Source organism: Lagenorhynchus albirostris, chromosome 3 (assembly GCF_949774975.1).
Source record: "Lagenorhynchus albirostris chromosome 3, mLagAlb1.1, whole genome shotgun sequence".
NCBI classification, from domain to species: Eukaryota; Metazoa; Chordata; class Mammalia; order Artiodactyla; family Delphinidae; genus Lagenorhynchus; species Lagenorhynchus albirostris.
This window is the reverse complement of record NC_083097.1, coordinates 144,441,041-144,466,182: the sequence shown is the minus strand read 5'-3', so window position 1 is coordinate 144,466,182 and position 25,142 is coordinate 144,441,041. Positions and strand designations below refer to the sequence as shown.

The 25,142-nt window shown below is 44.5% G+C and overlaps 1 protein-coding gene across 1 annotated transcript in view; it reads left to right on the top strand.

Annotated features, from left to right (window-relative positions):
• The window catches only part of SLIT3 (slit guidance ligand 3), a 610,847-nt gene that overhangs the window by 395,341 nt on the left and 190,364 nt on the right, over positions 1–25,142 (top strand). Inside the window, exon 5 of the mRNA XM_060144178.1 lies at positions 213–284. Coding sequence (XP_060000161.1) covers positions 213–284 — 72 coding nt within the window. The remainder of the gene's footprint in view (positions 1–212; positions 285–25,142) is intronic.

Genomic DNA, 25,142 nt, shown 5'->3' with positions numbered 1-25,142 from the left:
GGCGAGCCGCTGGCCTGGTAACCATTTCAGCAAGGCCATCGCTAGAAGAACAATGTGAAGGCTTGTAAGCAGCCTGGGGCCTGAGACTAAACAGTCCCCCAAACACTCCTGACCGCAGAGGCAGCCTCCAGAGGGGTTTTGTTCTCATAATGAGATGCAGATAAAGCCGGGCCTGGGTCCTTCATGCCTGTGCCTCTTCTCTTCTTGTTTAGCGATCTGAGCGAAAACCAGATCCTGGGGATCCCGAGGAAGGCGTTCCGAGGCATCGCAGACGTGAAGAACCTGTAAGTGATGTTTTTGTTGCTTCGCTGCGGAAGTGGTTCTCCGGCCAGAGCAGGGGTGAGGGGCACGGGACAGGGAGGGGGTATCCCCGTGACTTGTGCCCTCAGTCCAGGCGCCTTTGAGACAGATTGAGGGGTGTGCTTAAGTGGTTTCCAGGGAACACACGTCGAACACCACGGCAGCTCCAGGGAGTCTTATCCTTCTCTGGAGATTTGTCCCCAGGTATGAACATAGAGTCCCAGACCTGAGTCACAGCCTGGCCGCACTCTGTGGGCCTGGGGCTCAACTCAGCTTCTCCCAAGGTCATCACCTTCTATAAAACAGGGATGATAGCCTGGTGGGGTATCGATGCAAACGAGAAAATGTTTTTTACGCTTAGTGCCTCGTACATAGTAAGTGTTCTGTAAATGGGAGACAAAGATGGTAAAGATCTCACTGTTAGGATCTTATGAGGGAGAGTCAGGACTTGTGTCCCAGGATCATGGGGAGACATAGCCAGATCTACTGCACTAGGTGCTTGGGGTTTTTCTTAATTTTTATTTGGAAATAATTATTGATTCACAGGAAGTTTCAAAAATAGTAGACTAGTCTGTGTTCGCTTTTACCCAGTTTTCTCCCAGTGGTAACACCCTGTATAACTCTCATATAATATTAAGCCAGAAAATTGACATGAGTGCAATCCACAGACCTTATTCTTCAGATGTCCCAGTTTTACACACGCTCATTTGTGTCTGTGTGCACACATGTGCGCATGTGCAATTCTGTGTCATTTTATCACGTGCAGATTCCGTTGCCCATTACTGCAACTGATGCAGAACTGTTCCATCACCACGCTTTTGAACTTGCCAAATAACCTTTGTTGTTTCCTACCTGGCCCCCTGCTGTCTGCCGCTTATCAGGACTCCCGGGCCCTTCCCTTCGCGAGGAGTATGCCTCCTGAATTTTCTATCCACACCACTGTGCCCATGTGTTTGGACAGGGGTACAGAGAAGGCATTTCTGCCCACTGACCTCCTCCACAGGCTTGCATCCAACTTGAGAAGTCTTGAAGGAGATTTTTTTTTAAAACTGCTTTAGCTCTTAGTTCTCCCTGTAAGTACTGCAGGGATCTTGGCGTGCCGGGAAGCTGATGTTGGCTTCCTGATACAAGCTATGTGCCTCCCCTTTGCCGAGAACCGAGCAGAAAGCTTTAGGCGTTTGACATGCAAAGCACACCAGAGGGCAGAGGCATCTGGGGTGCAGGGAGCAGGGAACAGAGAGCACTTTGCAAGGGGCTCCAGACAGCAGGCTACCCATTGCTTCATCTGGAAGCATTTGCCCACAAGCAGGAGCGGGCCGGGAGGAGCAGACAAAGCTGCAGAAAGTGTGACTCGAGATGGTGCACATAAAGCAAAACTAAGAGGTTGTGTTGATTAGCATCCCAGAAAAGCAAGACGAGAGGGGAACTTACAGATCCAATAAAACCCCACAGATCAGCAGTGAGTAAATTGAGGACCAGAGAAGGGCAGTGACTAACTTAAAGTCAACCAGCTTCTTGAGGGTTGAGCCCTAAATTAACATCTTACATACATAAAGTGGTATATCTAGCCTATTTCATGGCTCTAATTTTAAATGGGCCAATTAATAAGAAAACATATTGTGGTGATAGATAAGCAGGGCTGTGTAATTACCAGCTACATTTTTGATTCTCAAGAAAGTGATTTAGTGTCACAGTGGTCCTCAATAGTTGCTGGGGTTTGGGGGGGGTCATTGTTGTTGTTTTCCTGTACTGTCTCTAACTTCACAAAGGCCTCAGGAGCTAAAAGTGTTAAGAGTCCGCAAACTCAAGAACTACGGACAGGCCCTCCTTCTCCACCTGGATGTGTGTCCTAAACAGCAAGGGTCTAGTGGGACAGGGGAGGAGAGTAAACTCACTGCTTAAAGGATGAATTAACCAACAAAACGAAAGGGGTTGGTTACTTCACACTTCTAATCAGTTCAGTCACCATACTCTGGGGGGCCAGAACTTCTAAGACCCAGATGTGTAATTCTCAGGTGACTTACGGTATAACTGGGGACAAGAAACGTGCATATGAGAGGAAGTTTAATAATTTAACAGTCCGCAGCAAAATGGTCCAATGAGTGGCCAGGCATTATGAAGGACTGTCAGAGCTCAGAGAAGAACAGTAGCTTTAGGCAGTGTCGCCCAAAGGGTGGCCATCTGATTAATCTGTGTCTGGTTCCCAGCCGTTCTGCGTACTGAGTCTGTGACCTCGGGTACAGTACTTGACACTTCTGAGCCTAGATTTCTTCCAGAGGGAGAAGAGGATAAGAATTGTACCTAACCTCTTAGCGGTCTTGTGAAGGTGAATGAAATGATGTGTATGAATAACTCAGTACTATGCTTGGCATGTGGAAGGTGCTTAGAAAGTTCTAGCTACTATTACTGCTGTCTTCCTTTGTTGTTATAATTGTAAAGACTTTCACGGAGCCCAGAATGATGATTGGAATTTGCCGAATGAACAGGCAAATAGCGTGTGCAGAGTGGGGAGGCAAACCTATACAAGGTGTGTTTTAAGGGACCTACGCCGAGCCGTCTCATGGGAGTGGAGGGATTATGACGCGGAGTAATAGGTGATCAGGTCAGAAAGAGAAGTGGGGACCAGGTGGTGGCGAGCCTCGCCTACAAGGAGTATGGACTTTAGATGTAGGTACTGAGAAGGTGGCTAGCTTCCGATCTGGGAAAGATCATGATGAAACCGTTGATTCTGGAAGAGGAACCTAGGACAGGAGATGGTGGAAGAAGGAGGGGGCCGATGGGAGATGAGGCTGTGGTCCAACGTGAGGGATCAGGGCTCGCGGTCAGGAATGAAAGGAGGAGCCCCCAGTAAGACGCCAGTGGAGACCGAGGCAAGGGAAGCGGCAATCCACGAGTTACTAGAGGCCAGGGAAAGGAAGGGGAAAATGATGAACTCCATATTTGGAGGACACCGAGAATGATCGCACATTCCCATAGTCATTCATCCACGCAGCCCTCAAAATGTTTTTCGAGCTCCTACTACGTGCCAGTTCTGGGGGTAAATGTGGGAAGTAAGATACGTATCTGTGAGCTCTGCCTTCTTGGAGCTCCCACTCCACAGAGGTTGAAAGATCAGGGGAAGAACCAGGCTGGAAGATGATGAGTTGAGTGTAAAGCAGTGTCCCGTCTTCCACAGGCAGTGTGGACGGAGCGTCTTCTATGTGTTGGTGAACTTGACATCCTGTCCTGTTTCTACTGGTTATGGGACTTTGGTCTGTGACCACAGCTACATCTCTGGTTTGACTAAGAGGGAGTGAAATTAAATAATCCTGTGGCCTTAAGAGAAAATGAAGTGTGGGTAATGGGACGTATAGGACCCAAGCTGAGGAGCAAGTTCGAGAAGGGAGGCATCTGGGTAAAGGTTGATGACTGAAGTTGTGCATTGAAATATGCGTCAGTACCTGTAAAATACGAGACGCTTTGCGGAAATTAAATTTGTATAAAACCTGTTAAGGAAACACCCTCCTCCGACCAGACCTCAATTACCCACTTGTAGAGATTGTCTCTTTTGTGAGTGATGAGTAGTGAATTTTAAACCTCAGGAATGTACATCCCTGTCATCGATCTGTTTATAAACGAACTGCCAGCCCTCGAACCTTCTCCATCACCTTGTGTGAGCTCAGGGAATATAACACTCTTCTACTTGTTACTTAAGTAAAATAAAATAGGAGAAGATGATAAATTATTGGAATGGCAGGCTTGAAATACCAACTGGGCCTATTCATGATACCATATGCTTCACTAAGAGGAGAAAAGCAAGGATTGGCTATTTCTTGTTTATAATTTTGTAGTTTTGATATGGATTTTCTTTGCTTGTCCCGACAGTCCCCCTCAAGAAGGAAGAGACTGTGTTACCCCCATTTTCCAGACGGCGAAATTGGGGGCTTTTTTGTTTGGTTGGTTTTTTACTTTTTTTTTTTTTTTTTTTTTGCGGTACGCCGGCCTCTCACTGTTGTGGCCTCTCCCGTTGCGGAGCACAGGCTCCAGATGCGCAGGCTCAGCGGCCATGGCTCACGGGCCCAGCCGCTCTGCGGCATGTGGGATCTTCCCGGACCGGGGCACGAACCCGCGTCCCCTGCATCGGCAGGCGGACTCTCAACCACTGCGCCGCCAGGGAAGCCCCAAAATTGAGTTTTGATCAGTGTGTATAATTTAGTAGAAGTCAGCAGGCACCATTGGGCCTAGGCCTCCGCACTTAGCCTGCCCTTTGTAATCCACCCAACCGTCTTCTGGACTCAATCCATAGACATTGCTGTCTACCCAGAGCACTCCCTACTCAGCCGTGCTAGCAACAGGAAAAAGGAAAGAGTAACCAAGGAGGCTGCTGGCAGTTGGAGGCCTGATTCACAGAGGCAAGTAGGCAAGCATACAGCTGTTGTCAGAGGCAAGAGAAAGGACCCAGGGGGGTGTTTGAACCTTGTAATACTGGTGCTGGAGGGATTTGGCGCCCTGCCCCTACCCAGGCAGCGGAAGGAAGCCCCTAACTGCTTCCTGCTTCTCCAGAGAAAAGAGAAAGTAATTAGCTGGGGATACCACTCTCTGCAATTACCAAAAGCTGGTTTTATGGGCTGATCCCACTCTGCTGCCTGTCTAGGAGGGGGAAAGGTGCTATATTTAAAGGGAGATGAGATGGATAGATTGATCTGGAGAAAGAGGCACTCAGATAGACTGACCAGTAGACCAACACTTGACATGCCTGTATTCCCTGCCTACCATATGCAAATGCCGTGCTAGGGATTGGGAAGACACAGTGAGAAAAAGAAGGGGAGAGAGAAAAGAGAGAGAGAGAGAGAGAGACAATTGTAAGACATAGAGATAGGGGGGAAATAAATTGGACAAAAAGAGAGATGACAAGCCACAATCCCACAAAGCATAATAAGAAAAAGACAGAACCAGTATAGATTGTTTTTTAAAAAAATGCCCCCTTGCTCTATCTTTCTCAGCAGTTATGTTTTCCTCTGTTTTTCAGTTTCTATTTGCGAGGACTCTGTAGGACATGCATTCCAGAAGGGAAAATCAATAACCCCTGTCTCTGCCAGCTAGCAAAGTTTGGAACTGACGGTTTCAAAACAAAGCTGGGCAGGCGGCCTTTGTGTTTCCTAGTTAGTCTGAGTTGCTGCACTGCCCTCCCGCCGGCCCCCAGGAGCAGGCGGTAACCTTGTGTGTGTTTGGGCGGGGAGGGGGGAGGGACAGGAAGTGCCCACTGGTTGGTGGCATCTCTGTCTGCTAATCTCAGCAGCCGTTCACTCCATCACTGCACCTGCAACAGAGTTCACGCTCCTGGTCGTGCCCTGCAAGACTCTACACGATCTGGGTCTCCTCTCACTCACCTTGTGCTTCCCATGCTCCAGTCCATCCCTGAACACCCCAAGCTCCTTCCTGCCTCCGGGCCTTTGCACTTGCTCCTCCCTTTGCATGGGATGCTAAGCCCTCGGACCTCCACACAGTTGGCTCCTTCAAATCGTTCAGGTCTCATCTCAAACATCACCTCCTCAGAGTGGCCTTCCTTGACCCATCTAAAGCAGTTCCTCAGCCCCCACTGCCCTTCCTCTCTATCCCACTACCCAGTTATATTTATTCAGAGCACTTATCACCCTATGAAATGATCTCGTTCATCTATTTGTCACCCTGTCTCTGGATGTCACACAGAATGAACATGTGTACACAGGGACCCTGTCTTTCTCAATCACTGTGGAATCCCCAGTGCGCAAATGGCTCATGGCAGAGAATAAGGTAGACTAGGAACAAATCCAATGAATGTATTTGTTCTTTCATTCCTCAAGCATTTGTGCTTGGCCTGTTACATATGAGAAAATCATACATTATTGTTAAAATGCTTAATATGAAAATGATGTTATAAAAAGAATACGACACCGTCCTTGTACTTGGAGAACTCACAGTGTGGTGAGGGGGCAGACTAGTAAATCAGTGGTTGCAGGACAGGGGCCAGGATTCCATTGGAGGTAAGGACAAAGATGTGGGAAAGCCCAGAGAGACAGGCCTGATTCTGGCTTCACTCAGGAAGTGACATGAGTTGGGCCTTGAAGGATGAGTAGGAGTTCACCCAGGGGAAGGGCATTCCAGGCAGAAGGAACAGCATATGAAAAATCACCAACCTATGCAAAGGGACAGAGGTATGTGAAAGAGTTGAGGCTTGTCAGAGATTCGTGGCTGGAGCACAGCGCGCAAGAGGAACAGTGAAGAGAGTTGAGGTTAGTGAGACAGGAGGTGGAAGATGTGGGAATGACGGTCAGGGAGGACCTTGAATACCTGATCCATATGGCAATGGCAAGGGGCATCCAACGAAAAGGTTTTAGTAGGGGAGCAGTGTGATCAGATTTTCATTGCAGAAAGACAGCTCCAGCATCAGTGGGGAGGGTGAATCGCTGAGCAGAGACTGGAGTCAGGGTGGCCAGCAAGGAGACTTGTGCAGTTGGTGAAAGCTTATAGTCCTGAATCAAGCAGGCAAAGCGGACCTAAAGAGGCAGCGGCGAACTACAGAAACCCACGGGAGAAAGCCAGCAGGTCCTGGCAGCAGACCGGATGGGTGAACTGAGTGCTTATTCACCAGGGCTTAGCGGGGCGGAGCCAGAAGACCGGAGTTGTGCCTGCCTCTCCTGATAGAAGCGATGTTGCGATGTTGCGTCTTGGAAGGGGAATTTGGGAAAATCTGCTCTCAGGAGGCCAGCGGATGCCGACGTGTCACCTTCCCGAGGTGCAGAAGGTTTTCTACCCTCTCCTTCTTTGCATTCCTGACTGCGTGTGTCGGGTTCAGAGGTGCTACTGGAGGCAGTTGGACGTCACCCCAGTTTGCTAAGTGCTACCCAAATAAGCTGTGTAAAGAAAGGGATCACAGCAGCCTGCCTGACTGCCTGCCCCTTCCCCCCTCCCTTCTTCCCCACTTCCTCCCTCCTCCCTCCCTTCCCCGCCCCTCCCTTCCTCCCCTCCTTCCTTCTTTCTTTCCACTCTCCCATTTTTCCATTCTTCCTTCCACAAACCATCATTGAGCCCATACCCTCGCCAGGCCCAGAGCAAGTCCTGCAAAAAAAAAAAAGATGAATAAGCACAGTCCCTGCTTCTCGTCACAGAGGGAGGCCAACAGATACACAAAGAGTGTATATAATATGATAAATACTCCCCTAGAGCACTCTTCTCTCTCTGGCCCCCTGGCCACCAATGTAAGTGCTCGATAAATACCAGTTGATTTATTAAAGTAAATCCTCTGAAATGAGAACAATAATAAAAGAAATGGGTAAATTAGACTCCATCAGTCTGGAAAAAGATATGATACAGTGTTGTCCAAAGGCAGGATGATGGTGGTGGTAATTGCCCTTTCCCAGAAGTTGCGCCTAGAATTGGAAGCTGTATAGGCAACACGTAGAATTCCTTCCAGGCCAGGATTACACTGTTTTATAGATTGTGTTAGAGGTCCTCTGTTGGGCTTTGGATATTTCTCATAACACCCCACCCTAAGTTCTAACTGCCTTCTTTCTGAGTCATCTTTCCCCTCCAACAGCCTGCGAGCTATGCAGAGGGAGAAGGTGAGTCTGTCTTCCTCACTGTTTTATTCAGAAGAGTTAGTTTTATGCCTGGCTCACAGTAGATGCTCAATAAACAATGAGTAAGTGGGTGACTTTCAGAACAAAGATGTTCCAGCATTTAGAGGACTGCTAAAACCCTGAGTTAAAGAGCATGATGACATCTCAGAGCAAAGAAGAATAAAAGCAAAGCTGCAAAAACCAGCCCAGAGAAGCCTTCCTGTTTTTTCAGGATAATGGAGACCATTATTCTGGCTCCAGCACTAAAATTTGTTATCTGGGACATTTTTATTTGTTGGCAAAATTCTTTTTTTAACTCATCACAGATATTTAACCCCTCTGAGCACTAAATGCACAGCAAACAAGGGGTTTACAACAAGCATGTAAACTAGAATCACATCTTTCCTGTGTCCTGGCAAGAAGGCACAGTGATTCTGGGCCCCTCTGAGTTAGGTTTAGCGGTCCTATGAGACATATACTGTTTTTGTTTTTGTTTTATAAATTTATTTATTTATCTTTGGCCGTGTTGGGTCTTCATTGCTGCACACAGGCTCTCTCTAGTTGTGGCGAGCAGGGGCTACTCTTCATTGCGGTGCACAGGCTTCTCATTGCGGTGGCTTCTCTTGTTACGGAGCACAGGCTCTAGAGGTGCAGGCTTCAGTAGTTGCAGCACGCAGGCTCAGTAGTTGTGGCTCACGGGCTCTAGAGAGCAGGCTCAGTAGTTGTGGTGCATGGGCTTAGTTGCTCCATGGCATGTGGGATCTTCCCGGACCAGGGCTCGAACCCATGTCCCCTGCATTGGCAGGCGGATTCTTAACCACTGCGCCACCAGGGAAGTCCCGAGACATACACTGTTGACCTGAGCTTTTGCCTGGCGATTTGTAGATCCAAAGAGAAATGAAAGGGTCTTAAGAAGAGGGGAGATGATTGTTACAGTAGAGATCATACTTTGAGACTCTAGTAGCTATTGCTGTTCTGATTCTTTGTGTCATCGGAGTCAATGTAATAGAGTGATTAAAAGTATGAGTTTTGGAGTCAGACTTGATATTTGCTTTTAATTCCAGATTTGCTGCTATGACTTATGTGACTTTCAGAAGTGACTTACCTGTCTGAGCCTCAGTCTCCCAATCTATATAATGGAAAAAGTACTAGTGAGAAGTAAAATAGGGAGACTGTGTGTCCTGCATATGTGCATAATACTACTTTACGGTTTGCCCAGAGCCTTCATTGGTATTATCTTGTTTAACTCATGCAACAGCCCGCCAGATCATTAGGGAAGAGTTTATTAGCCTCTAGGTATAGATGGGGAAGTTGAGGCTCAAAGAAATTCAGGACCTCTCTCAAGGCAACAGAGCTAGTCAGTGGCAAGGCTAGGACAAGTCTGGAGTCTCGGTTAGTGCTTTTCTGAGTGGTTAGCTAGGAAAAGCTCTGAGGTTTGACAAGCACAGAGTGCTGGCTTGTAGGAAACAGCAGGTACAGATCAGTGGAGAGCACTGGAAGAGGGTTTGTGGTTTCCAGCACCAGCCAAGTTCCCAGGCGGAAGCACGCTGCGATGGTCATCATTGGGACAGTATTTCTGAGAAGACCATCGAAATTGTCTGAAAGTGTGAGTTCTTTTTTCTTTTTTTAATTAATAGACTTTAATTTTTAAGAGCAGTTTTATTAGGTTTATGCAAGAATTGAGTGGAAAGTGCAGAGCTGCCGTGTACCTCCTGTCCACACGCCCCCCCACACACACAGTTTCTCCTATCATTAACACCTTGCATTGGTACGGTACATTAGTTGCAATTGCTGAACCAATATTGATGCATTTTAACTAAGATCCGTAGTTTACCTGAGGGCTCACTCTGTGGGTCTGGACAAATGTATAATGACTGGCATCCTCCATGGTAGTAACATACAGAAGAGTTCACTGCCCTCAAAACTCCTGTGTTCCACCCCTTCATCCCTCCCTCTCTTCTGTTAAGCCCTGAAGTATGAGCTTTTAAATGTACAGGTAAACCGCTTCATCTTTCACAGCCCTTCACAATAGCTTACTCAACAGTGTGAGTCTTCTTTTTCTTCTTTGAGAGAGGGTAAGGGACACCCTGCAAGTTTAAGTGCTATAGAGCAAATCAGCAAGAAACCCAGGACCAGGAAAGTCTCATAGCCTGAGGAAAAAGTATAGCAATTTCTTCTCCTTCAGAGAAGAGCTATGAGTCAAAGAACCTACCCAAGGCCTGGGGTTATGTATAAACTGAATTAACTCCGAGGATGTTTAGATGATGGTTAAGTATTCAGGTTCCTCAGTCAGGCTTCCTGGAGTCAACAAACCCTGACTTTTACCACCTATGTGATCTTAAGCAATTACATAACTCTTTCTTAGCCTCAGTTTCCCCATACGTTAAGTGGAAATAATATTATTCCCATCATGGTGTTGTTATGAAGATTACAAATAACTTATTATTGCTGCCTTTATTCCATCTCTGAGAGTTAATTTGCCTCAGATTATCATACCTAATGGACTAAATCTTCCCTTCCTAGACAAATACATACCCCAAAACACAACTTATATTTATGATGTTCTGCTCCAAAGTAACCCCAACTCTGAACATTGTAACTTCATCACACCTTCTCTTCTTTCATCCAGTGGGGCTGCCTTGTTCTGGTTTATGGCTTGTAATAGGCCAGGGACAAAACAGTTCAGATAAAAGGAAGGTGTACCTTCCTCATCCTGTTCCCTCCCCCAGTCCGCATCGAGACTCAGAAAGTACCGAAGAGCCCAGGAATTCTGCGTTTGGTCACAGCTCTACTATTAACTGCTGCCTATTTGAGATAGGCTGATTGACCCCCCAAAGACGTGCACATCCTATTCTCCGGAATATGTGACCATGCATACTACATGGCAAAAAGGACTTTGCAGATGTGATTAAATTAAGGATCTTGAGATGGATAGATTATCCTGGATTATTCCAGTTCACCCAATGTAATCAGAAGGGTCTTTACAAGAAAGAAGACGTGCGCTGGCAGCAGAGGGAGAAAAGACCAGGTGATGCAGGGAATGAGGACCCACCTATCCTGGAGGATGCAAGGAAACAGATTCTCCCCCAGAACCCCCGGAAGCTACGCAGCCCTGCTTTTGCCTCAACATTAGCCCCGTGAAACTGATCTAGAACTTCTGATCTCCAGAATGCTAAGAAAATACATTCGTGTTGTTTGCTGTAGACCACTAAATTGGGGGTAATTTGTTCTGGCAGCAATAGGAAACCCATACTAACACTGCCCTCAGGCTGTCACTTAACCTCTTGGTCTCAGTTTCCGAGTCTGTTAAAATCAGTCATTGACACATTACGATCAGTGCGTTTCAATATGCATACTGAGAAACTCTAGTACTTCAAGAGCCCACAAATAAAAAGTAGCCTTTCAATAATGATAATGTTTTAAATTGTCTCTTTTAGACATTAAGGTTCAGCATGAGATTTTGTGTAATAAAGAGTATTATGTTCAAAGAAAAAAAGGCTTAAAAAAATCACTGGAACTAGATAGACAATCTTTCAGGTTGATTCATATTCTTTAATGGAATGATTCTTTGAGACCCCCTTACATCAGAGAGGAGCGAAGCTTTGTCACTGAGACAAAACTCAGCAGCAGAATCAAGAAGCCAGGACCTGGTGAGGGACCGCAGGAAAGAGGGATCAGAATGACACCAGATCCTGGTGCCTGGAATTTGGATATCAGGTTGAGGTCTGGGCTAGGCTCACCTTCAGAGAAAGGAAAAGAGGGAGTTGGATGTTGACTGAGAGAGGTTTTCTGGAATGAGGCTGAGGGCCTCTGGAATCTTTCTGACATCCTTGGGACTGGTTAGGTATCTCTGCAGCAGGCCTGAGTTCAACCAGCTTTCCTGTACCATCTTGGCTTTCTGCTTCCTGCACCAGATCTACTGCTTTGCATCTCAAGGAAATGGTTGGTTTGGGAAAGGGAGTTCTTACAGACTCAGGGGGGTGGACCTGGTCAGCCACAGTGCTCAAAAATTATTTGCTGGGCAATAAGTGGTGCTGGGAAAACTGGACAGCTACATGTAAAAGAATGAAATTAGAACACTTCCTAACACCATACACAAAAATAAACTCAAAATGGATTAAAGATCTAAATGTAAGGCCAGACACTATAAAACTCTCAGAGGAAAACATAGGAAGAACACACTCTTTGACATAAATCACAGCAAGATCCTTTTTGACCCACCTCCTAGAGAAATGGAAATAAAAACAAAAATAAAGAAATAGACCTAATGAAACTTAAAACTTTTTGCACAGCAAATGAAACCATAAACAAGACAAAAAGACAACCCTCAGAATGGGAGGAAATATTTGCAAATGAAGAAACTGACAAAGGATTAATCTCCAAAATATACAAGCAGCTCATGCAGCTTAATATCAAAAAAACAAACAACCCAATCCAAAAATGGGCAGAAGATCTAAATAGACATTTCTCCAAAGAAGATATACAGATTGCCAACAAACACGTGAAAGGTTGCTCAACATCGCTAATCATTAGAGAAATGCAAATCAAAACTACAATGAGGTGTCACCTCACAGCGGTCAGAATGGCCATCATCAAAAAATGTACAAACAATAAATTCTGGAGAGGGTGTGGAGAAAAGGAAACCCTCCTATACTGTCGGTGGGGATGTAAACTGGTACACCACTAGGGAGAACAGTATGGAGGTTCCTTAAAAAACTAAAAATAGGGCTTCCCCGGTGGCACAGTGGTTAAGAATCCACCTGCCAATGCAGGAGACACAGGTTCGAGCCCTGGTCTGGGAAGATCCCACATGCCACGGAGCAACTAAGCCCGTGCGCCTGCACTCTAGAGCCTGCAAGCCACAACTACTGAGCCCGTGTGCCATAACTACTGAAGCTCACGCGCCTAGAGCCCACGCTCCGCAACAAGAGATGCCACCATAATGAGAAGCCTGCGCACCTCAATGAAGAGTAGCCCCCGCTCACCGCAACTGGAGAAAGCCCATGCGCAGTAATGGTGACACAACACAGCCAAAAAAAAAAAAAACTAAACTAAAAATAGAACTACCATACGACCCGGCAATCCCAGAGCATATAACCAGAGAAAACCATGATTCACAAAGAGTCATGTACCACAATGTTCATCGCAGCACTATTTACAATAGCCAGGACATGGAAGCAACCTAAGTGTCCATCGACGGATGAATGGATAACGAAGATGTGGCATATATATGCAATGGAATATTACTCAGCCATAAAAAGAAATGAAATTGAGTTATTTGTAGTGAGATGAACGGACCTAGAGTCTGTCATACAGAGTGAAGTAAGTCATAAAGAGAAAAACAAATACCGTATGCTAACACATATATATGGAATCTAAAAAGAAAAAACCTAGGGGCAGGACAGGAATAAAGACGCAGACATGGAAAATGGACTTGAGGACACGGGAAGGGGGAAGGGTAGGCTGGGACGGAGTGAGAAAGTAGCATTGACATACATACACTACCAAATGTAAAATAGATAGCTAGTGGGAAGCAGCCGCATCGCACGGGGAGATCAGCTCGGTGCTTTGTGACCACCTAGAGGGGTGGAATAGGGAGGGTGGGAGGGAGATGCAAGAGGGAGGGGATATGGAGATATATGTATACATATAGCTGATTCACTTTGTTATACAGCAGAAACTAACACACCATTGTAAAGCAATTATACTCCAATAAAGATGTTTAAAAAAAATTATTTGCTGGGTAAATAGAGAAGCCGTTTGTGCAGGGTGCAGGATGGGGGTGTTCAGAGCCTGAAATAGCCTGGACACTGCTGGTGGTGGGTGTGGTCCTTTGTAGGAGCTGGTGTTTCAGAGCACCCTGTTGTCCTGAAACTGACAAATCCATATGCATGGCACCTGCCACGCCTGAGTAAAGCATTTGGTTGTCTGCCACAAGCGTTCAGCTCTGTAAATGGACAGTGTGTTACAATGTGTCCATTTAAAACGACAGCTATTATTTGCCATTGTTAACACCCTCCTTTAAAGCTCTTTCTATAACCAGTCCCCAGGCACAATGTACAAACCTAAATTACTTCTAAATGCCGATGATCAGTTCTCAGGTACTGGGTCTGCCAGGAAAACTACCTAGCCAAACAAATAAGTACCCAGCGAATAAGGCTTGGTTTACATGGTGCATAGTCCAGGAGCTGTTCTGAAATTTTATAGCTAATTAGCATTTGATTATGGAAGTTTACACTTCTTTTTTTGCTCTTAGAGGCAATACCATTTCTTGGGCACAGGGATGGAGTATTTTTTCTGAGATCCCTCTAAAGCCAATATTACCCGAAACACTATCTACCCCCCAACCTCCACCCCCAGAATAAGCTGAGATTCTCTAGAGAAAGGAGTAATAGCCTCACAACACTCATTCTTCTTGGCAGGTAATAAGTTCTTACAGAGCCCTGACCATGTATCAGTGACTGTCATTCATTTCTCCCTATTATGTCATTTCATCCTCATCACAACCTTATGATTACTGTGACCAGTTTACAGATGATAAACCTGAGGTACAGAGACGTGCTTTACCCACAGTTACATGCTAATAATAAGTGGCCGAGCTGGGATTTGAACCCAGAGAGTTTAAATCTAGAACCTGTAACCCCTATACAATACTGCCTACGCTTAGAGAAGCATTTCATGAAAATCAAAAACCGTGGACCAAATCCCACTTCCAGATAGGTTTTATTTCCTCTTTGTACATTTTGCTTGAAAAATCTGGATTTCCAGCTTCTCTGGAAAAATCCTACAGTGCTCAGTCCTGCCTGGCAACGGCAGACTGGAGCTGAATTGCAGCTTCCCTCTTAGATATGGCGTGTGCTCTCCTGTCCCCAGCAGGCCTGCTTCACTAGTCGTACAAGCTTCCAGAGGATCCCATTGCTGTGCAGAGCCATCTTAAAGAAAAAATTAGCAACCCACCACTTACCCTGGAAAGATCCCCGGTCTCCAGGACAAGAGCTGGGGTTTCTTCTCTCTGCTTTGCTGGTTGGGCACTGCTGCGGCTCCCTGGGCCGCCATCTCCTTCTCAATCAAATGACGATGATTAACCCTTAACCAAGCCATACATTTTCATGTAAGAGTTAAATGAGCTGATAAGTGGAAGAGACCTAGAGCTCGGCACAAAGCAGATGCTCAATAAATATTAATAGTCTGTACCCTTACCCCACACATCTTTCCACCTTCACAGACGCCAAAAGAGATTATCTCACAGTTGTGCTATTGGCCTGCAGGGTTGGAAGAGAAGGGAGGGTTTGGGGGGTTGCTTTGGTGGTCTTGGAGATTTTCTCTGATCCAGTATGTTGAAGATAAACCCTTCAATAAGGGATTATAAACTTGTATCCCATGAGTTGACAAATGACAGTGGGACTCAGCCTGAGTGCTGCGTAAAGGGTAGCAGGAGGTGGTGGGAACTCACTGACTGGAGACTGTGGGCTCCAGCGGATGCATACGGGCCCAGGTTTAACAATTGTTTTTCATTTTTCTGAAAGAAGCAAGAAATTTAGATTTCTGTGGGAAATCATCTGATTTTGAAATGTTGGAATCTAACGCAAAATCTTTTTACACGCTGGGCGTCCCCACTGTTCAGGGCAGATCACACCATCTGTGGGTCAGATTCAACCACAAGCTGAAGGTGCCTCCCCCTCCCTGGGTGAGCCTGCCACAGGATAGGAAGTGAGCAAGAGGTTCCGGTAGTTTGTCCCGAAGCCCCACGTTTCAATAACCTGATCGTTGCTAATGGGTCGGCAGGTCATAGTGCCGTAATTTCTTAAACCAGTTAAAATCCATCTGTCTCCAAGAGCCCTGAAAGAGTGACTCTAGTGGTGACAGTTAAGACGGCTGGAGAGGGACAAATTGGGGGGCATAAAGTCCTAAAACCGTATCATGTGGATCGTGGCTAACTGCGCTAAGCAGACTGCTGACTCTAACTTGAACTTCCCCTTCAACCACATCCCGTAGTGTTTTGAGGCCAAATACTCTGCCAGGACGTGGGTGTGCTGCATCAGGGTATGGCCCTGACCCATTCCTGAAGTGGATGCCTCTGCTCTGCTTCTTTCAAAGTCACATCCCAGCGGTCATCTTCACTGAAGCATCGCATAGCCTCCACATCCCCTCGGACCACATCCCCTCGGCACATTCTTGAGCTTGAGTCGCGGTTATTTATTTAGATAGACTGTTTACTCAACTCACGCACATCTGTCTCTGTGCCCCCAACGTCGCCCGCACTATCTCAACCCTGTCATTGATCGCCAGTTCTTGGAGACGTGACCAGAGCTCACAAATCCTATAGTCCCCTTCCTGCCTTTATCCCTGACCCACCCTAGAATGTCTCTCCTTTTGTTTTTTTTAAGTAATAATTGTAAAATAATAATTACACGGTTTCATTATAGCCATGTTCCATGTTTCCAGATGTGGTTTGAAAACCACCTGCTTCTAAATCTCCTGGACCTTATTAAGAACGCAGATTCCTGAGCCCTGTTAATGACTGAATGAATCATAATTTTGGGTCAAGACCCAGGAATCTAAATCTTTAATCCGCTCTTCAGCTGATTCTATAATGTTTGAGAGCCACTGACATGCTGAATAAGGATTTAGCACCAAAGTGAGAGAAATCTGGGTTTGAGTCCCAGCCCTCCCTGCTGGTCTTGAGTAAGTGGCCGACTTCTCAAGCTTGTTTTTTGTTTTGTTTTGTTTTCCATGGAGACTAAAGGTAGTACCTAAATCAGACAATGTTTATAAAGCGGTTAGCACTGACACAGAGCAAGCACTTTAAATGTTGATTATTATTGTTTCATTTAATTGTTATAACAACCCAGTGGGGTTGGTGAAATTATCCCTCTTTTCAAGATGAAGAAATGTACACTCAGCAAGGTTAGGTAGTTTGCCGAGATCACACAGCAGAGCTGAAATCTGAACCTATGTTAATCTGACTCAAACTGTTAACTATTCTTAAAACAATAGTGGGAAATCCATCCAGAATTAAAATGAGGGTTAAAAGCCTGGAGGATTAAAGGTTGGGTGGGGGGGACCTACCCACACACGATGCTAGGCAGGTGTCTGTTGTGATGTTGGACTTTCCCTTTGTGCCTTTGGGGATGAGAGAGGCGGCGGTTGTGACTAGCATTGACTCCCTTTATGCCTAACGCCCCAGCCTTTGTCGCTCTTAATTTGTCAACCCCTTGGAAGGCTGTCAGTGGAGGAGGTCCCCTGTCCTAAGGGTGCATTGGAGGGTGAGTTGCAGAACGTGGGAGGGCCTCCTCTGGAGCAAAGCCAGAGAACAAAGCCTCCCTTTCAGTTCCTTTGAGGCTTTTGTTTCCCCAAATAGTGGAGGGTGGAGGATCTCTGGTTTTCTCTGGAGCATTTTTGGGTTTCTCCCTGTGAGCGCCCTGCCAGCTGTGGATGAGTCTGCCCCAGCTCTCCGTTTCTGCTGACTACACTGTACTGTGAAACACGACCGTGGCAGGGCAGTGAGAGGGTTGCCATCTGCCTGAGGCCAGTTTAGTCCACGTGCAGCGTAGGGAGAAAGAGAAAGGCATCTAAAACAAGAGACGTCGAAATTCATAGTGCTTCCTCAAACTTGGTTACTCTACCAGGATGATTTTCTACCTAAGGCTGCGGTGGGCGGGATGGTGAAGCTGACCACTGTTTCTGTTTGAGGTGAGAAATTAAAGAATCTAGCCAATATGTCATCAAGACTTTTTAAAATCAAATTACCGAGCCACATAGGTCCCCATTTAATGAAAAAAATAAAATGGGAGGTACATTTAAAAGTGTGATTATAGTTTTATATACGTATATATTTGCACGGGAAATAAAGTCCGAAGCACAGAAACCAAGATGCTATTTTATCAAGGTATAACCTACCTACCATAACATGCACCCGTTTTAGGCTACCATCAAAAAGAACACAAATAGCAAATGTTGGCGAGGATGTGCAGAAAAGGGAACCCTTGTACGCTGGTGGTGGAAATTGTAAATTGGTGCAGCCATTGTGGAAAACAGTATGGAGGTTTCCCAAAAAGCTAAAAATAGAACTACCATATGACCCAGCAATGCCACTCCTGGGTATATATCAAAAAAAAAAAAAAAAAAAACACTAATTAGAAAAGATATATGCACCCCAGTGTTCATAGCAGCATTATTTACAATTGCCAAGGTATGAACAACCTAAGTTTCCATCAACAGATGAATGGATAAAGAAGATGTGGTATAGATATACAACGGAATACTACTTAGCCATGAAAAATGAAAATGTGCCGTTTGCAGCAACATGGATAGACTTGGAGGGCATTATGCTAAGTGAAATAACTCAAAGAAAGACAAATACTGTATGATGTCACTTATATGTGAAATCTAAAAAATACAACAATCTAGTAAATATAACAAAAAAGAAGCAGACTCACAGATAGGGAACAAGCTAGTGGTTACCAGTGGGGAGATCAGGGGGAGGGGGCAATACAGAGGTGGAAGAGTGGAAAGTACAAACTATTGGATGTAAAATAGGCTCAAGGATGTATTATGCAACACGAGGAATATAGCCAATCTTTTGTAATAACTGTAAATGGAAAGTAACCTTTAAAATGTGTATAAAAAATGTTAATATGTAGATCGACTATACTTCAATTTAAAAAAGTACCAACAAAAAATGCACCCATTTTGACTCTACAATTCAGTGCAGTTTTACAAGTATATCATAATGTCATCACCACTCAGAATGTGCTTTATGTCTCTGTAGAGTCAATCCCCTCTCCCCGACCTCAACCCTCAGCAACCACCAGTCAGCTTTCTGTCACTCTGTATAGTTTTCTCTCTGCAACTAGTTCATATAAATGGACTCATACAGTATGTTGTGTATCCAGCTTCTTTCACTCGGCATAATATTTTGAAATTCATCTTATGTATTGTCTATCAGTTTTGATTGCTGCCTAATACTCCACTGTATGGATATATGATAGTACGTTTATCCATTCTGCTGTTGATGGGCACTTGAATTGTTTCCAAGTTTTGGTTATTGTGAATAAAGCTGCATGAACCTTCATTTATGTTTTCATTTCTCTTGAGTAAATACCTGAGTGGTTTTATTTTCTTAACTTTGCCTGTTTTTTAATATTTCTACAGTGAACATACATTACTTAAAAACATCAACAACAAATACCAGAGTAGGAAAAAACCTGCTATGTCCCATTGTTTTAGAAAGCTCACGTAAGGTAGGAAAGAAAGCCTTAATCAATATATTTTAGCCACAGCCGTCTTGATGCCAGGACCATGCATCCAACTTCTTCCCATGAAATTTAGGTGTGATTAGAGAGATTTCTTTTCTTGAGTGCTTGCTAGGAGTTCATAAGACACTGAATTGGCAAAGGTGTGGGGCAGTATTTTACACTAACGGTGAGAGTGTCACTTGGTATAACCCTCCTAACTAGCAGTCTGGCAGCAGCTATTAAAATAAAAAACACACATACTCCTCAATCCATCCGTTTAACTTTTATGAATTTATTTTAAAAGGTAAACTTCTACAAGTCTCCAAAAATGTATATGTCAGCATCATTTGTAGAAAAACTGTCTTGGGAGCCACCTAAAAGCCCATCAGTAGGACACTAGTTAAGTGAATCATGGTATGTCATTCACTGGTCTATTACAGTTAAGAGCAATGAGACTGATTTTTTTTAATTTACTTAATTATTCCTTTATTAATTGGCCAAAACTTTTAGTGCTTACTGAAGGGCCAGACAAAATGATGGGAGCTGTCACATGAGAGAATCACAGTTTGTATTTGTTGCACAAAGTATCTTAAGTTTTAATATTTAAATAGCTTAATTGTCTAATCAGCTAGGATACTTCCAGCTGAAGGGAATTGAAAGCCGAGTTCAAACTGGCTTTAAACAACAACGGCATTTATTGGTTCACACATCTGGAAGTCCAGAGGTAGGGCAAGCTTCAGGGTTGATTTAACCTAATGTTTCCAGTGCTCTTTCTTTGTGATTCTCTAGACCAACACTCTTAGTGGGGCTTTCTGCAATAATAGAAATGTTCTGTATTACCACAAAATAATGGGAGCCACTAGCCACATATGGCTATCGAGTACTTAAAAAGTGCTACTGTAATTTAGGAAATGAATTTTTAATCTTTTTATCGAAGTATAGTTTATTTACAATGTTTCGGGTATACAGCAAAGTGATTCAGTTTTATGTGTGTATGTGTGTGTTTGTGTGTATATATACACACACACACAAAATACACACACACACACACACACATATATATTCTTTTTCAGATTCTTTTCCATTATTGGTTATTACAAGATATGGAACTGCAAAATCCTAACAGAGACTGCACACTTAGACATTAGTTCACTCTAGTTCATCTGTGTTACTAATAAAGTCCAGTATAGTAACAGAAAAAAAAAAGATATTGAATATAGTTCCCTATGCTATAAGTAGGTCCTGGTTGTTTATCTATTTTATATATAGTAGTGTGTATCTGTTAATCTCAGATTCCTAATTTATCCCTCCCCTTTGGTGACCATAGGTTTGTTTTTCTATGTCTGTGAGTCTATTTCTGTTTTGTAAATAAGCTCATTTATGTCATTTTTTTAGAGTCTACATATAAGTGATATCATGTGGTATTTGTCTTTGTCTGACTGACTTCACTTAGTATGATAATCTCTAGGTCCACCTGTGTTGCTGCAAATGGCATTCTTTCATTCTTTTTTATGGCTGAGTAATATTCTACTGTGTATAGATAGATAGATAGAGCTATAGATATATACATATACCACATCTTTATCCATTCATCTCTTGGACACTGATCTTCATAGATGATACAGAACAGGATCCAAAGCTGATAAATGCGAACCCAAAAGGCAGGAAGGTCAGTGCAGTTTTCCACCATTTGTGCTTTTAAGACAGTATGCTTGTATTTGTTCTCATAGGCTTTTAGATATGTGAAATATCTGTGGACAAATTTATAGAAAATTCTAAAAGTAGTTGCTGCTGGAGAAGCAAAGTGCAGAACTGGAGGGACGGGGCAGGAGAGGGTGTTGTTTTTCACTTTGGACTCTGAGGCTCTCTGAACTTTCCTTTACCATGTGCCTATATTACATATTTGAAATTTCTCTGGGAGTTAAAGAAATCCACCTGATCTCAGCCCAAAGAAGGGGAGCACTCCCATTTCACTTGATTCTCTGGGACGAGATACCAGAGAGTGCTTTTCCAAGCAAGAACTCACAAGACTCTAGAGCCGGCCAAGCCCCGGGCTGCCTGTCTCTGTCACCCCTGACCCTCCTCAACTGGAAACTGTGATGATTACCATTTGCATAAGTGCAACCACATTGACCTGTGGTCCTGGCTGCCAGATTTGAATAAGGGGAATTATTTGTATTCCACGGGCATCTCTGATTGTGGCCTTGACCAACTCTGAGATATCTTTCAACAACGAATCACCAGCAGCCAACCCCATGACCTTTGGAAAATGAATTTGCCTGCCGTTGGGCTGGCCTCAGTTCTCTTGCCCGAGTAAAATGTCAATTAGATCACCGGCTGAATATCGCTTTTGTCTACTTAAGCACATTAAGCTCACAAACCTGCAAATGTTTGCTTGAGTCTTTCTAAAATAAGACTCCACACCCCAATTCACAGTGTGCTCTGTGTGGTCACTGAAAGCAACCAATGCATCGATTCATTGGGAAGATACAAATATTGAGTCATTTTTCAGTTGTCAAGCAAATCAGACTTTGTGGTGCTGTGAACAGACTGCATTTAATTTGGGTTTAGGAACACTTTGGGTCTCATACCATGGGTGTTTCATGCGTGGCATTCTTTTCCTTCATTCCCAGCGCACATTGTTACCCAAGCCAGACAATGAAGAAGATAAAACCCAGCTTTCTCTTCAATGAACTTTAGGAGTTATAGACAAGGCAGAAATGAATGCAGAGGAGGGTGTGGCTGGGTGCTGGTGATTCAGCCCAGAATAATAGAGTAAGAGGACCCCACCAGGCAGTAAAACCCCAATTAACTGTAATCAGTTTCTGGAGTTTTCTGCACTCAAAACTGAAGACGTTTCACAGGGGTTCAAACAAAAGGGGTTTTCCAAAGATTCCCTTAAGCAGGATCTCCTTGCCCCCATTCCCTTTAACCTGGCTTTACTGCCCATGCCTTATTTTAAATATCCCAAGGGATTCCTTTCGTCCTGTGTCAGCCTTACTCAGCTACAGGGAAAACACGTAGACCACAGAGCCAAGATTCTAAACTTGAACTCTGCTTTAGCAATGGTCCTGTGTTGTTTTCCCTCAAAAGAGAAGGTCCATCTCTCCTAGTTACATCTCCTGTAGCCCGTTAAGCGATGCTCTCTCTGCAGCTCCAGCTGCTACTGTTTAAAAACAAAAGGCCCATCTTTGCCCTGTACACAGCAACCCCAAGGCTCCCAAGCTAAGGCTTCCTGCTTTGAATTTTGAGGCGCTTTCTTATTGTGTGTCCCAGAGGTTGAATGGTTTGAATCAAACCTTCCCGGAGCCTCTTTCCATGTCTTGGGCCATTTTAAAGTGAGATCTAGCATTCAGGTTTCTTTGGGGTCCATTATGAAACTGCTTCCCAGATCCGCACCTTTCTGGCAATTAAGATGGTCCTTGTGCAGTTTGGGGAACCTGCTGTCAACCAGTATAATCGAGTCGTGGATGTGCACATCTTCTCTGCTGGATTGTTCATCGCAGGAGACGAGGCATCTCAGTAGACTATCAATCCAAGACCATTTTCTGGAAGCAGCTCCTTAATGCAATTAGATTTCCTGAAATGAATTCCTTTCTTTGCCCATTTTACTACTGAGACAAGTGAGAGCCGTGCTTTTATACTAAGTGGTTTGGCCAGCATTGCCGTTCCTATACTGCAGCCTGCCTTGCTGCCTGTTGAGCAGAGGACTTAGAATTCAGGTCACTCTACTTAGAGCCATAGACTTATCAAGCTAGAGAGGACTTGGAGAAAATACAGTCCATACTTCTCTTTTTAAAAATGTGGTGATTGAACTTGTCCAGGATCGTTCAGACAGTGGGCAGGAGTTGTGACCTAAACCTGGGTCCCTTTGTCCTACGTCCAGGGCTTAATTTATAAAGGTGACTGAGCGATAACACAGGGAGGTGAATGCCATTAAAAGAAAAGTTCATCATTCCTCAGGGTTCTCCTAGAAATGTGAGGCACACCATGCCATGCGGGGCCACCAGGGTCAGGAGACAGAAGCAAGAGGGAAGGAAGGCGTAGACCACAGCCTGTATTGCGGTTTCCTTGGGAAAGACAAGGCAGGGCTCGGGAAACAGCTTGGGACTGGCCAGTCTGAATAATTCCAATGGGCCTTGGGGGACAGAGGCCGTTTGTAGTGGTCTGGTACCTGGCCCTGGGGTGATGTAGGGAGGGAAAATATTTGCTCCGTGTGTGAGAGTTAGGTAAAGGAAGCGCTTGGGGGTAGGGACTCAGGATTGGTTTGTTTGTATAAGAAAGATGGGATCACTGATAAATTGCTTACTATCTTAAGGAATTAACTAGCTCTAGGAGTGGCAGTCTCTCCCTAGTCAGCAAGATCCCCTAAGATGTCAAGCCATCAAGAAATGAGGAAAATAAAAAAACGTGAATATACCCCTAAATCGCTGGGATTCCTCAATTCCTACTTACTACCTTCCCCAACCATCTCCTCACCATACTTGAAGCCCCAAACGGACTGAAAGAATCAAGCATCTGTGAATTCTAGTGGCATTTCAGAGTTGGCAATACAATATAATCATCACTTACTGTCTTATTTTTTTCACTGGCATATCGTACGTCACTGTTCCTGCTGCAAATACTGTGACCTGAGGTGTTCTTGATCAAGTCCTGAGTATACTGCCAAATGCTATCTTAAGATTTTAAGTAACTCTTCCTCTCTCTAATCCTAACTTTTCTCTTCTGTTAAAAATGATGGACTTGGACCTGATGATATCTGAGATTGCTCCCAATACTGAGATTCTATGACTCTACAGTTATAATCACCCAGACGGCTGGAATCTCCTTCAGCAGCACTGAAGGCCATAATAGGGGATATTGCTCATGATCTGAAAGTAAACAGTGATGCTCTAAAGTTAGGTGGATGGATAGGTAGGTAGGTACATAATGTTTCCCAAGATACCTCAGTGTTACCGTTTACAATCAGGGCTCAGAAAGAAAGTCCAAGGATGATAGCTCATTAGGACTGGAAGACTGGACATCCCACCCCCTTTCTCCCCCACCTCATCCCGTCCCCACTCCTGAATGAAACAAAAAGGTCATCTTCTCCACACACACACACACACACACACACACACACACACACACACACACACCGCTAGATTCTTTTCTAAAATACGTGGGATGCATAAAGTAGCAAATGCCGTCAGATCTCAAGTTGTGCAAACACAGAGACAGCATTTTCAGTCTCATTGAAGAGCAGTTGTCAGAAATATGCCATTCATTCAGAGTCTCTAAGTGCTCTGCCAAGCTTTAACTTGATTAAAATTGAAAACCACATCACTTGAACACCAAACACGAAATCAAAATCTCCTTACTCAGTGCTCTTACATTCTGAAGCCTGGGCTTACGGATTATCCTCCGTTAATTTATGCCATCTTTGTGCTATACATTAATTTTGAATATATTTGTTGAAAATGTCCTGTAGCTTGCATTTATGGTTGTCAAAGGGGCTTTTATCTTGAAAAAAATGGTACTGGTTTTAATTACGATTCTAAATAGCTTCATAACCATCGTGAACCCTGGATTTACATCATCTTTATGACAGCCACACAATTCTCGCTTTATTGATTTTGTCATTTGCTTCATTACAGTTAATGCAAACCTTTTGTACAGACACAGTTCTAGTACTGCACTCTTCTTGGAGGGGTTCGTATAGAACATCACGACCGAAACAGACACCGTCCCTCCACCCCGTTTCCCCTGCGGTGCTGACCGAAGGAAAAATCAGGACAGGAAATAGTTCCAAAGTGGCTATCCATCACAGACAAAGGAAATGTTAGCTCTGACTATCCAACCCTTTCCTCTGATCGGATGGGTTCAACTTTTCCGTTTTCAAATCCTGAGAGATGGCTTCGCTCATTGTGGCAGGATCACTGGGTTTATCCCACCCCAAGCTTCATTTGCCGTCTGTTTACAGAAGGCTGGTTCATGGCAGCGGTCACCCCATTCCACAATTCCCACGTGAATCCTGAACCCCCTGCAT